Source organism: Caretta caretta, chromosome 1 (assembly GCF_965140235.1).
Source record: "Caretta caretta isolate rCarCar2 chromosome 1, rCarCar1.hap1, whole genome shotgun sequence".
Taxonomy (NCBI): domain Eukaryota; kingdom Metazoa; phylum Chordata; order Testudines; family Cheloniidae; genus Caretta; species Caretta caretta.
The window spans coordinates 154,808,282-154,821,345 of NC_134206.1; the positions used below are offsets into that span (position 1 = coordinate 154,808,282).

The 13,064-nt window shown below is 44.5% G+C and overlaps 1 protein-coding gene across 13 annotated transcripts in view; it reads right to left on the reverse strand.

Annotated features, from left to right (window-relative positions):
* CASK (calcium/calmodulin dependent serine protein kinase) overlaps positions 1-13,064 on the reverse strand; it is a 438,390-nt gene that overhangs the window by 40,174 nt on the left and 385,152 nt on the right. For all 13 annotated transcript variants that reach the window (XM_048864731.2, XM_048864713.2, XM_048864695.2 and 10 more), the window contains 2 exons: positions 10,307-10,392; positions 2,668-2,736 (listed from right to left, as the gene is read on the reverse strand). In XM_048864731.2, coding sequence (XP_048720688.1) covers positions 2,668-2,736; positions 10,307-10,392 — 155 coding nt within the window. The remainder of the gene's footprint in view (positions 1-2,667; positions 2,737-10,306; positions 10,393-13,064) is intronic.

A 13,064-nucleotide genomic window follows, 5' to 3' on the forward strand; every position in this document is an offset into this window, starting at 1 on the left:
AGCCCAAAATGTCATTGGCCTTCTTGGCAACAAGGGAACACTGTTGATTCATATCCAGCTTCTCGTCCACTGCAACCCTTAGTTCCTTTTCTGCAGAACTGCTGCCAAGCCATTCGGTCCCTAGTCTGTAGCGGTGCATGGGATTCTTCTGTCCTAAGTGCAGGACTCTGCACTTGTCCTTGTCGAACCTCATCAGATTTCTTTTGGCCCAATCCTCTAATTTGTATAGGGCCCTCTGTATCCTATCCCTACCCTCCAGCGTATCTACCTCTCCTCCCAGTTTAGTGTCTCAGGTTAGGAGATCCAGAAATGGGTGGATCCTGATGGGCGGGCACACGGACACACACGGACACTGCTAGGAAGTCTGTGACCCAGAACTGCCTGAGCCAGTAGTGCTAGGAAGATGATGGTGACTCCGTTGCAGAGGACCTTCCATGTAACCTGAGGTATGAGGGGAATAGGGGCAACGATATAGCTGAGACAGTCTGTCCAGGGCAGGAGTGTATCACCCTGGGAGTCTCTGCATATGGCTCCCCTGGAGCAATACATGGGAAGCTTTCTCTCTGACTGTGACGTGAAGAGCTCCTATCGGGGAGTACCCACTTTGCGAAGATGTTGGTTAGAACTGTGTCATGCACTTCCCCTTTGCGGTCTGTACAGAAGCTCCAGCTCAGTCTGCCTGCCAGGGAATTCTGAACACCTGGGAGGTATGCGGCCCGTATGGCAATTTGATTCCTGATACATCAGTTCCACTGCCCAAATGTCTCCAGGAAGAGAGGACAAGATCTCGCTCCTCCCTGTTTGGTATGTAGACCACTGTGATATTATCTGATAGTATCTGTACATGAAGTGAGCATATGAGGTGGAGGAAGCCCTTGCAGACTAGGCAGATTTCTCTGAGCTCCAGAAGGTTTATATGGAGCCAGGCCTCCTCTGGGGTCCATGTACCCTGGGCTCTATGGTAGTCTAAATGAGCACTCCAACCTGTGAGGAAGGCATCCGTCAAGATGGTGGCTCTTGTGGGAGGGCTGAAGGGAGTCCCCACCCTGACTTTGTTTGGGTTGGACCATCAAGCAAGGGAGCTGAGAACTGCAGAGGGAACAATGATTCTGTGGTCATGAGGAGCCAGGCTTGAAGGCACCGCAAGTGGAGTCTGGTGAACGATGTCATATAGATACCTGCAGCCATATGGTCTAACAGCAAGCGGCACTAATGCACTGTAGTTTGAGGCTTGTGGATAATGCGAGAGAACAGGTGCTCATTGTGTAAAAGCTGTCTTCAGGGAGGAAAGCTCGTGCAGAGATGGAATCCAGCTGTGCCCCTATGAAATGTATTGTCTTTGTGGGTGACAAAACAGTCTTCGTTTACACTCCCCCACTCAAGGTTGCAAGGAGGTGCTGAAGAGATTGTATTGCTGAGATAACTTCTTGGTGAGACTGTCCAACCAGGAACCAGTCGACCAGGTATAGGAGCACCATAAACCCCTGGCATCTATCTGGGCTGCTACTGCTGTGAATACTTTTGTAAACACCCTGGGTGCCATCACAAGCCTAAAGGGGAGGACGCGGAACTGGAAGTGCTCCTGTCCAACCACAAAAACTGCCTTTATGGTGCATGAATATCCACATGGAAATACGAGTCCTTCATGTTGAGGGCCGTGAACCACACTCCCTCCTGCAGGGAAGAGATTACAGATACCAGTGAAATCGTCCTGAATTTCCATTTCCTGATAAAGATGTTGAGCTGTTGAAGGTCCAGGATGAGTCTCCACCCTCCCTGCCCTTTCTGGGGATTAGGAAGTATGGGGAATAGAACCCGCTCCCTTGGTACTGAGGTGGAATGCTCTCTATTGCACCCTGGTGTAATACTGAGTCTGCCTCCTGTTGAAGAACCAAGCATGCACCATGGAAAGAATAGCATTGCTTACACAGTGCTTATGCCAATCTGTAAGCGCAAATAGGAAGAATATCCTTCCCTAATAGCCATTTTCACTGTTTTAATTCCTTTCAGTTTCACATGGAAAATAGCTGTGTGTGCAAGTAAGAGTTATATAAACTTGCAAAACCATAGCACCACTTTCCTAATTCAAAGAGTACTGAATTCCAAACCTGTTTTTCTTGAATAATGATACATTACCAATTCTGCATAGAAACATAATATTTAGCCACGTTACTGTTACAGACATTTAATTATCACAAATTTTCCTGAACAGATTTATACAGAAACAGGATCTTCAATTAACCCTTAACAGCCCAAATCAATCAATCCATACATTTCTCATGTTAAACAGAGCAGAAATATTTATTCAAGCTCCTTAACTTAGGAGCTCAAATAGACTTCCTGGAGAAAGTATTTTAAATCATGAATTTTAAAACAGGGGACTCCATACTTCCATGTTAACTGAAGAGACACTTGAGAGGTTTTCCTTTTTCTTTTAACATCATAGGCTGTAAAGGGCTAGTTAAGGTGCTGATGAGATGAATATGAAGGCAGGGCTGAGTAGGTGGGTGGGACCTACTCCTGTTCCGTTATCTTTGTTGTAAAATTGGTGTGCGTGATCTAACAGCACAGGCAGAAAATTTCCCAGAAAGCAGTAACATTCAGCCATCAGCAGGAAGTTAGTTACAGGACTGAGAAAGGATGGGAATGGTTCATTAAACTCATTACCTCACAGGATGAAGACTGAGTGCGATAACTTGGAACAATCTTGAACGTGATGCTCCCCCGCATTTCCCTCTGGAGAAAGAAAATGCTCTCTTTAAAAAACAAGACATTGCAGATAAAACACAAGAAACCACTCTAATATCTGTAAGGAAACAGCACAACCTTTCTGAGAGCAGCAGCAGTTCTTCCAAAAATAAACATTCAGAAATAAACTGGAAAACTTTTACAACATGTGGTTTCACTTAGAACCAAACACATTCAGATGGTCTCTTATTAACATAAAACCAAACATACGCCATTAGTGAATTAGCATGACAGGTCCTCAGAAGTCTAGACATTACAGCTGTATTTTTAAATGAGAATTGAGTACACATCAGTAAACTTTTCTTCATTTCCATTCCCCTCATCTATTTTTTTGTGATTTACATTGTGCCTTTGTTGTAGAAGAAATTAATTTTTCTTCCCATTCAATTTATATGTTATATACACGAGAGGTTACTTACCTTTCAATAACTTGAGTTGTTCAAGATGTTTTGTCCCTAGGGGTGCTCCATTGTAGGTGTAATGTACGCCTGTAAGCTCTTGTCCAGAGATTTGAATTACCAGTGTCCAAAGGTCTGTATCTGCTCATTACATGGCCACAGCAGCTCCAGTCTAGGGGAACCATGAAGGGTCCAGACGGAAGGCTAGTGCCCTCCGAATGTCTAAGGTGAGAAGGCTTGCCTCTTCTCTCTAGGAGTGTGGTTTGGTGAAGAATACTGGCAGATGAATATCCTGATTGATATGGAAGTCTGACAAAACTTTAGGGTTAAACAGAGGATGAGGGCGTGGCCATGACTCTGTCACCGCAGAAGATAGCGTAAGGTGGGTCAGCCGAAAGCGCTCCAACTTCTTCCACGTTTCTAGCCAAGGTGATGGGTACCAGGAAGGGGGTCTTAAAGGAACAAACATGTGCCCAGAGCTTCCAGTGCACAGTTCCTTAAGACACTGAGGACAAAGTTAAGGTCCCACAGAGGTGTGGGGTTCCAGATACATGGGAACAGATTAGCTAAACCCTTGAGGAATGTAGCTGAGAGGCCCTGGATAGGTGAATTAAAGGCCATAATAGCTGCTAGGTGTCACCTTGACAAAACTCATAGATAGTTCTTGTTTTTTTAATTCAAACAAATAATCAAGGATCCTTGAAGGAAGAGCTTCAGAAACAGATATAGAGTGACAGGAACACCAGAAAAGGAAATGTTTCCACTTCTGCAAGTAAGTTTTATGAGTGGAGGGATTCCTACTATTCAGGAGTACGGATTGTATCTCTGCTGAACAGTCTGACTCTAAAACCAAGAAACACACAGCAGCCAGGCCATAAGGTTCAGGGACAGAAGCCTGGTGGTGTCTCATGGTGCCAGAGTTCTGCCTCAGGTGGTCTGATCTGAGAGGGAGGCATCAGGGTCTCTCTATAGAAAGGTGATGTAGATCTGAATACCTCATTTGTCTGGACCAAAAAGACATCATCAAGATGATTCTCGCCTGCTGCTGTTGTAGTTTGATAAATGTCTTAAGAATTAACAGCACTGGAGGTAAGAACAGAGGAGACAGCGAGGCCCTGGGACTAGCAGGGCACCTGTGAAGGATTGTGGGTCTTGAACATGGGCTCATGAGTCCCCAAGCAGTTCATAGACCATGACAGTCTCCTGACAGCTCTGCAAAACCAGCATGGGAGGGGTTTAGCAGAACTCTGGCCCACCATAGGCTCTGCTTAGGAAGCTACTCATTGGAGGAGACATCTGGCACAGATGCATTATTTAAGCCAGAATAATTTAGAAGAAGTTGTCTGAGCAATTGAGTGAACTCCTGACCTGCTGCTGTTCTGAACTTTGACTCTTGCTTGACCCTGGCATTGCTCTTTGATTTTGGTTTGATCTTTGATACTGCTGACTCTTGACCGTGGCACTGTTCCCTGGTTCCTGACTCCAGCTTGATCCTTGGCACAGCTGTCTGATTCTGATTCCAGTCCTGACCCTTGGGATGACTCCTGACACTGGTTCTGCCTCAACCTTTGGTGTGACTCCTGACCCTGACTTAAGTCCTGAGCTTGGCATGATTCTGATTCTGGCTTTGGTTCCTGGCGTCTGACCCCAGCTCTGACCATTAGGCTTCACCACCCCTGTCCTGGTCCCTACAGCATCTACCAAAGAGTCGCAGTTGAGTCTCCCCTTGGAGAAAAAGAGTTGACATTTTGTATTGGTCAGGGTTGCAAAGAGATCTGCTAAGGGAAGGCCCCATACTTTCCAGATGTTCTGAAAGATCACACTGTTGAGCTCCCACTTGTGGTCCTGATGGAAATTTCTACTTAGAGCCTTTGGTACCATGTTCTTGAGGCCTGGTAGGAAAGTCACAGAGATCTCTATGTGACAGGCAATGCACCAGTTCCACAATTTTAGGGATTCTGTGCATAAAGACTGGGATCTTGTCAATTTATACAGGACATTGCAGCTCTGTTATCTACCATTACTCTGACATGATGACCCTTAATGTGTGGAGAAAGACCTCGCAGGCATAAACTGTCCTTCGTTCTAAAGCAACATTGCTTGCGGACACCATATGCCTTGTTTGTGGAACCTTGTAAGTTAGCTCCCCAGCCTAGAAGGGAGATATCCATTGTGATGATTCATGCTGGCAGCAGGAATGAGAATGGGATTCCCACACAGACCTTCATCGGAGATCTTTTCACCATCTGTGGGAGCCCAGCACCCGTGGGGGGGTATGGAAATGCATTTGGTAAGGCTGTGTTTGTTTGGTGTGTATGAGGTTTTGAGCCAGGCCCAAAGGCATTGGAGATGCAGTCCTGCGTGTAGTGTAGTGAATGACAGGGCCAACATATGAGCTAGGAGCTGAATTCGGCTGGGGACTTAGCTGTAGGGTAGTGATCAGATGGGATATAATGGAGATAGGTAGATAGACCCTACCAGTCTGAGAGTCCAGGGAATCTCCAACTAATTCTATCCTCTGGACAAGAGCTAGGTTGATACAAAGACCCAGGGACTGAAGCAAGGTTAGAGCCTTGTTGGTTGCCAGTTGGACATCCAGAGTGGAGCATCCTTAGAGAAACCAATCGTCTAAACAGGGAAAGGCTGAAATATTGTCTTGATGTAGGTGAGCTGTACCTACTAAGAGGATCTTTGTAAAAATCTGTGCGGGCTGTGGAAAGTGAAAGGGAAGGACATGGTATTGATAATGTTCTGAGCCAATGATGAAGTGCAGAAAACGTCTGTGGAAAGGGTGCATTACAATGTGAAAATATGTGTCTTGAAGGTTGAGGGCAGTAAACTAAACCTGTTGACTCAAAGAAGGATTATGATAACCATAGTCACCATCCAGAAGTGTTGTGCATGAATATGGGTGTTCAGATCCTAAGGTCAAGGATTGGCCTCCAATGCCATTTCTTTTGGGAAACAGAAAATATTTGGACTAGGATCCTCCTCCCACAAATTCTGGGGGGGAGTGGCTCTATTGTTCTCATACTGAGGAGGGACTAGGCCTCCTGTTTCAAGATATCCTCATGAGAGGAGTCGCTGAAGAGAGAGGAGGAAGGGGTAGAGTATCCCATAGCCATTACCTCTAAAATCAATTTGTCTGTGGTGATAAGTTCTCAAATTAGGTAGAAACTGTGATAGGCTGTCCCCAAAGGGAGGTGGAGTGGAGGATAGGCTTGCACAGTGGCTTCAGGGAAGGGCATGGTTCATGTCCCTTGACCAGGTTGCCATAATGGTCATTTGGAGGGAGGTCCAGGTAGGGAGATCGTCACCCTTTCTTGTGAGGCCCAGGCCTCCTTCTAGGAGATTCAGTAGGTCTGGAAAGGGCCGGGTACTGTTGATGTTGGAATAGCTATGATCGTTGTGCAGTCTGATTTGCTGAAACATCTCTTTGTTCCAGGTACATGGATCCCAAGACACCTCTGGGTTGCTCTTGCATCCTTGGGAGAATACAATGAGGCGTTATTATTGTTGCTGAACAGCTTCAGCCCTCTGAAAGGGAGGTCTTCCACCGTATTCTGTACCTTCCTGGACAGACTGGATGACTGGAGCCAGAATCCTCATCACATAACAGCTAAAGATGGTTAAACTGTATCATCATCAGCAAAGGCAGCTTGTAAAGAGGTCTTGCTGATCAGTTGTCCTTCAGAAGTGAGGGCCTAGAATTGCTCCCTCTTGTCCTCTCGCAAATTGTTAATAAAATTAGTGAATTTGGCATAGGCTAGTAAAGTCATATTTGCCATCATGGCTTGTTAATTTGCTTCTTGGAACTGAAGAGCAGCAGAGGAATAACTCTTCCTACCAAAGAGGCCTCTGTCAGAAGATGTGGATCTTGATCTACTCTGGCATTTTCTCTCATTAACTGCATCCACTACCAGGGAGTTGGGGTGGAAGAAGATATTTCCAGCCCCTTGGTTGGTATGCAATTTTTTTTGGTCCATCCACTTACATGTAGGTGCGAAAGTGGCAGTATGTGCCACAAATTATGGGCTGGAGATAAGAGTGCCTCATTAACGGGCAGTGCTATTGTGTTCTGTGGGGTGGTGTAAAGAATAACCACCAGAGTGCTGGGACTCTTGCACCTCCTCTGTCGAGATCTGAAGCGATCCTGTACATCTCTTTATTAGGTCCTGAAATGACCTAATATTATCTACATACAAAGGAGGTTATTGGCACAACTGCCTTCTCCGGGGCAGAGGAGGATTTATGAGAAGAAGATATCTCCTCCTCTGGAGGTGGCTGTAGATCCTCCTTCCGTACCAGAGAACCACGCAGTATCGGTGACTGTAGCTGCAGTGCTGGTGGTTGTTGAGGCCTGCGGAACTTCCAGTCTCTCTCTTGTGGGCAGGAACCCTATAGAATTGGTCCACATAGGCAGTCCAGGGATTCCAGCAGGCGCACTGGGGTTGTGGGTACGGAAGGGTTATACATGTTTGGAGGGTCTGGGGTATTGTCTAGTCTCTGGTGTGTCCTTGTCCAGGTACACTGCCCGAGGTGTCAAATAGTAAGCTGAGCAGCCCTGTACTGAGATTTCAGAGTTGGAGGTGTTATCCCAGAATGCAAAGGAGTGGCTCTGGGCACTGGTGCTGGAGATGACACCAGAGGGTGAGGCATTACCACAGGTGCTTATGGACAGGTATCGGGTGACCTGCTGAGAGCGGAGGAGAGGAGCCTGGCTGGCATGGTAGTACTGGTATTAGTGGGGAACTTCTCTTGGTACCTGCAAAAGGGGGGACTCCAGTTCCTCTGATGTAGATAAGTCCTTTTGTGACAAGAACCCTGAAGGTGCCAGAGGGCTGTAGAAATGTGTAGATGGACCAGGGGTGGTACTGGGGCCCTCGCCGGAGATACAAAATGAGGCACCTATGAGGATGGTGCTGAAGTGGTTGTTGAGGTGACACCTCTACGCTCTGGGTGCATACTATCTGAAGATGGTGCTGGTGCCTTAGGTTTCCTCAAGTCTTTAGGCTTCTAGCAGTCTTGATGCCTAGATGGTGCTGGAATAATTGGCTCTCTATGGTGCTTACTAGCAGGCTTATCTTTCTGAGTTATCTGATTTTGATGGTACCAAAGCCCAGATGCTGGTGCCTGTAGGATCCTTGGAGGTACCCACCCTGGAACACGGCGTCTCCTCAGGTTCAGTTCCAAGAGGTAATCTACCTCTTTTCCCGGAGGCTCTGTTAGGAGAAGGAAGCTTTCTTTTCTTCGAGTCCTTTGTCTCTGAAGCAACCTCTGTCACCGCTGAAGTAATGGGGGAAGGGGCGGGGGGACTCTGACCCTGCAGGTCTTCAAGAGCGTTCCATAAGGGGAAGCTTCAATCTCATCTCCCTTTTAAATGCTGTGCAAACTTTGCACTTCAATGGGATATGAGAGTCTCTGAGACACTGAATACAGATAGAAAGCCCAGTGCTCTGGGGAAAGTACCTACTGCAGGTCTGGAAGGCTATGAATCCTGGGGCTTTTGTCATACTTCCAGAGTAAGGCTGGTGGAAAAAGGAACTGGTTCTGAACTGGGAAGGGGGTGGTGTCTGGAACCTCTCTAAAATGTAATAAATTTGTGGAAAGAAGGGAACAAAATAAACAAAATTTAAACTAAATATTAGAGAAAATAAAGGAGAAAGCAAACAAATAAAAGAACTGGTAATATCTACTAGGACGCAGCAGTCATGCAGTTGCTCCGTTTCAAGTCGCAGCCAGTTGAGAAGGAACTGTAGTAGCAGCACGTCCACTCCTTTCTATACGCCTTTGCTCTAAAGCACAAGGCTCTGTAACATGCAGGTATGGATTCATGGACACTTCTAATTCAAATTTCTGTCAAGAGGGCACATGGGTGCGCGCATCCTACGGTGAAGTACAGTAAGGCCTCACTTAAAGTCATCCCAGTTAATGTTGTTTCGTTGATGATCAATTAGGGAACATGCTTGTTTAAAGTTGTGCAATGCTCCCTTATAACGTCGCTTGGCAGCTGCCTGCTTTGTCCACTGCTTGCAGGAAGAGCAGCCCGGTGGAGCTAGCTGGTGGGGGCTTGGAACCAGGGTGGGCCGGCAGCCCCCCATCAGCTCTCCACTCCCCTAAGTTCCCTGTGTGGCAGCCGCCCAGCAGGCTATCAGTTGCTGGCAGTTCAGCTGTCCCTCCTCCCACTGCCCTGTGCTGCTCCTGCCCTCTGCCTTGGAGCTGCTCCCGGGAGCCTCCTGCTTGCTGTGCAGGGGATGGGGGGGAAAAGGGGCTAATGTCAATCCCTTTTCTTTACCTTGCCCAGTAATGAGACCAAATGGTCACTTGATTAAATCAATGGGCGGGACAAATTAAAATATTTTATACTAATTAGCGTCAAGCCTGTGAAGTTCACTATTGAAAAAGGTGTTGGGAGTCAAATACTGTGGTGGGATTTTAAAAAGTTTGGATAATTAATTACATCTGTAGCTATGAAGGCAAAGATAACAATAAAGGTAATTAAATCTTTTGCTTTACAGTATGCTTCTTACAACAGGGTTTTGAAATGATCATAAAAGTCACAAAAAGGAAGATTGTCATTGTGCTTGGCACTGTACAGAGGTAGACATGATTCCTACTCCTGAAGAATTTATAATCTTAGCTGACAGGTAACACATATATGGTAGATACTGAGAGAGATGGAGACAATCTAATAGACACAATTTTAAAATATGCCCTTTTCTTTGCGTTATACTGGATTGTCTCCAATAAGTACGTATGGATCTATGCCAAGTGCCTTTCATCCACTTGCCCCCTGGCCTATTTATTCAAACACTTGGTGATTACTTGGAGGCATCACAAAAGAGGATTTGAAGGAGGAGAGGATAGTGGTCTGATGGATTAGTTCAGGGAGGGGGTTCCATGCACAAATGGGCACAGTGGAAGAAACCCTGGAGAAGTCTGTGGTTTGCTAGAGAACTGCTTAATTGGTTAGATGATTTTTTTGGGGGGGGGAGTTAGGATGGGGAAAGGGGTTGTCTTGGGGGATCAGGTAAGCTACCAAGAAAGGAAAGACAAAGGAGAACACTGTGATTTAGGGAGGCTTTGTTAAAAGAAAAAAGGATCAATTTTTATTTAAAAAATATTAAACAACCAATGTCAACAAACTTTTAGGGACTTACAAGCATTTTTTGTAGTTGTTCCACTGTTTGGTTTGCTACACTGATTCCATTTATTTCTCGGATTTCATCCCCTACATGGAGCGTACCTGCAGAATTAATGAAACAAATAGTTAATGTGTACATTTATAATATAACTGTGAAACAATACCAAAACTAAAACAGAGTTTGGCAGTACAAAGACATTAAAATAAAATGTTAAAATAAGGGTTTAGTGTCTAGCTGAAACCCACAAAGCAATGGAACTCAGAGTGAACAATTCTACTCTAGAAACCGTGATTTTTAAATTGTTATTAAATATATTTTTTTCTTTCTTTACAGAGCATAACTGTACACAGTTTTTACCACACAAAGTCTCATTGAAATCAATGGTGCAAATTTGCTGTCCATTCCAATGCAGCTTTGGATGCTAAGAAAAATGTGCATATTGTGAAAGATTTTACAGTAAAATAATGTGGTTGCTAGTGGTTGTTATGTAGCAAGGCCATCATTCTACATAGGTAGTCCATTCACTATACATTTACTATATTACTTTTTGTTTTGTGAATTAACTAAATTCTTTTTCCAAGTATCCTTTTCCAAATACTTTACCAAACATAATTAGTTTTACTTGAAGAACCAACAGCTGGCAATCTATTTTTCAAAATGAAGCCATTCTGGAAACGGACGCTGGCAATAAATTACCTAAACTACGAATGGTGTTTTTGCTGTTTGCTAAATCTAGAATGACCATATTGATTGAAGAAAAAAATACATTCATGCTAATGATCTGAGTTTTAAATTTCAGCTTGATTTGAAATGGCAGAAATACTGAATTCCAAAACCATGTGCTTTAGAACAGAAAGAGAGCCTGACTTAACAAGAGGTGTCCTAACAGGCACTATCATGAACTACAATGCCTGAGTACCCTTTTCAGAGTAGCAGCTGTGTTAGTCTGTATTCGATGCATCCGATGAAGTGAGCTGTAGCTCACGAAAGCTTACGCTCAGAATAAATTTGTTAGTCTCTAAGGTGCCACAAGTACTCCTTTTCTTTTTGAGTACCCTTTGGACTCCAGTCTGTGACACTGCTATACAGCACTGTGGACCACTAAAGCTCCCAGAAGGCTACAGAACAGAATTTCTCAAACTTTTAATCTGTTCAGGAGAAAGTCCTCCATCCCACAGAAAATGTTTTAATCAATTCCACAGGAGCTTCCTATTGACAGCAAAAAGGGGTAGGGACTCCAGTGCAATTCCTCTGTCCTGCCTTCTGGAACATTAATCAGGATTCAACAGAGTTAATAGTTTACTGTATGCGAATGCAGCAGCTCTGTATTTGAATTTCAAATGAAAACAGCTCACAGCTGGCGTATTGATGACCTAACCCTCTAACAAAAAGTTATACAAGTTCAGCATTGGCAAACTTTCTCAGCCCTTTACACCTTCTACAAAAATACATTTGATTCCAAAATAATTAGAGCTCTGTACCATGCTGGAACTAAGCTCTGCATGCAGATACCTTCATGGTTATGGCACAATAATGCACAATATCCCCGGGCATGCTATACTTTCTGCAACAGTGTAAAAACATTGTTGGGAAACATCCAAACACAAATTATGATTGAATGAAAAATTGAAATAAAGATCATGAATATGCTCTTCAGGCTAGTCATTTTGATAATACAGTTAAATACAATCCCTTCTTTTGAATGTTTTCCATTTATTTTACGCTGTGGCAGAAGCTAGTACTGACAATCCATAATTGGAAGGTAGCAGTTGGTGTGTGTACGAGGTGTGCAACTGAGAGGGGATTTACAGACTTCTGAACTTTTGTCTTGGTGGAGAGACGGGTTGGTTAGTAGCTGGGAGAAAGAGGTCAGACTGGGTCACTGGAGAGAGAGGGAGGTTTGAGGCTTTTATCATTTTGGGACCACCTCTCCCCATTTTTCTGTTGGGAGGTGATGTTCCTGGCATCTCCATGTGGTGTCTTCTCCCCCAGCCTAATGACTCCCATACCATGGTGTACATCTGCTCAGCACACCCTGTCCTGCCCCTTGTTTATTATCTGTATTTTATTTATTCACACTTTGGACTGTGAGCTCTTTTGCGTAGGGGCTTTTCTGTATTTTGTAGTTTCTATTTACCAACTGTATTTTGTATTTTTCTGTATCTATGGCAATATATAAATAAATCTACAATAATAAAGAACAGGGTGCCCCTGGGTTGGCAATCTCCTTCCTCTGCCTTCACCTAACCCAAATTAGCATAGCATCAGCCAGTATGTGCTCTTGTGATGTATAAAAGTCAGAGACACGCCTCACTCCGGTGGACAGAGCAGGGAACAGTTTCCTCTGAGGAAGCAAATTCTGCAGCTGGAGGAGAGTTCTGCAGCTGGCAAAGCTGGAGGCAGTCCATGTACACTACCGTAGTCTCTTTTCACCATGTAATCATATTCATGCTGTTATAATAGCATAATCTTTGCTCACAAAATGCTTTGTTAGTTGTTCTAGGGCATAGGTGTTTACAGATTCATGGTTTAACTATTTGTGGGAGCTCCAAATTAAATCATTTTCTTACAGATATGAATAGGCAACCTACAGCATCATGTCTTCTGCAGGAAGTCTGTGTCCTGGGTCAGCAGTAGCATACTGGTGCCTAATCCCTATTTAAAATTAATACACCTGTTGACACAAATGTGCCAAAACAAAAACTTTAACAGCAGAAAACCTAGACATTTGGATTTTGGATGCTTGAAGCTGCCAGGAAGTCTAGCTGTATTA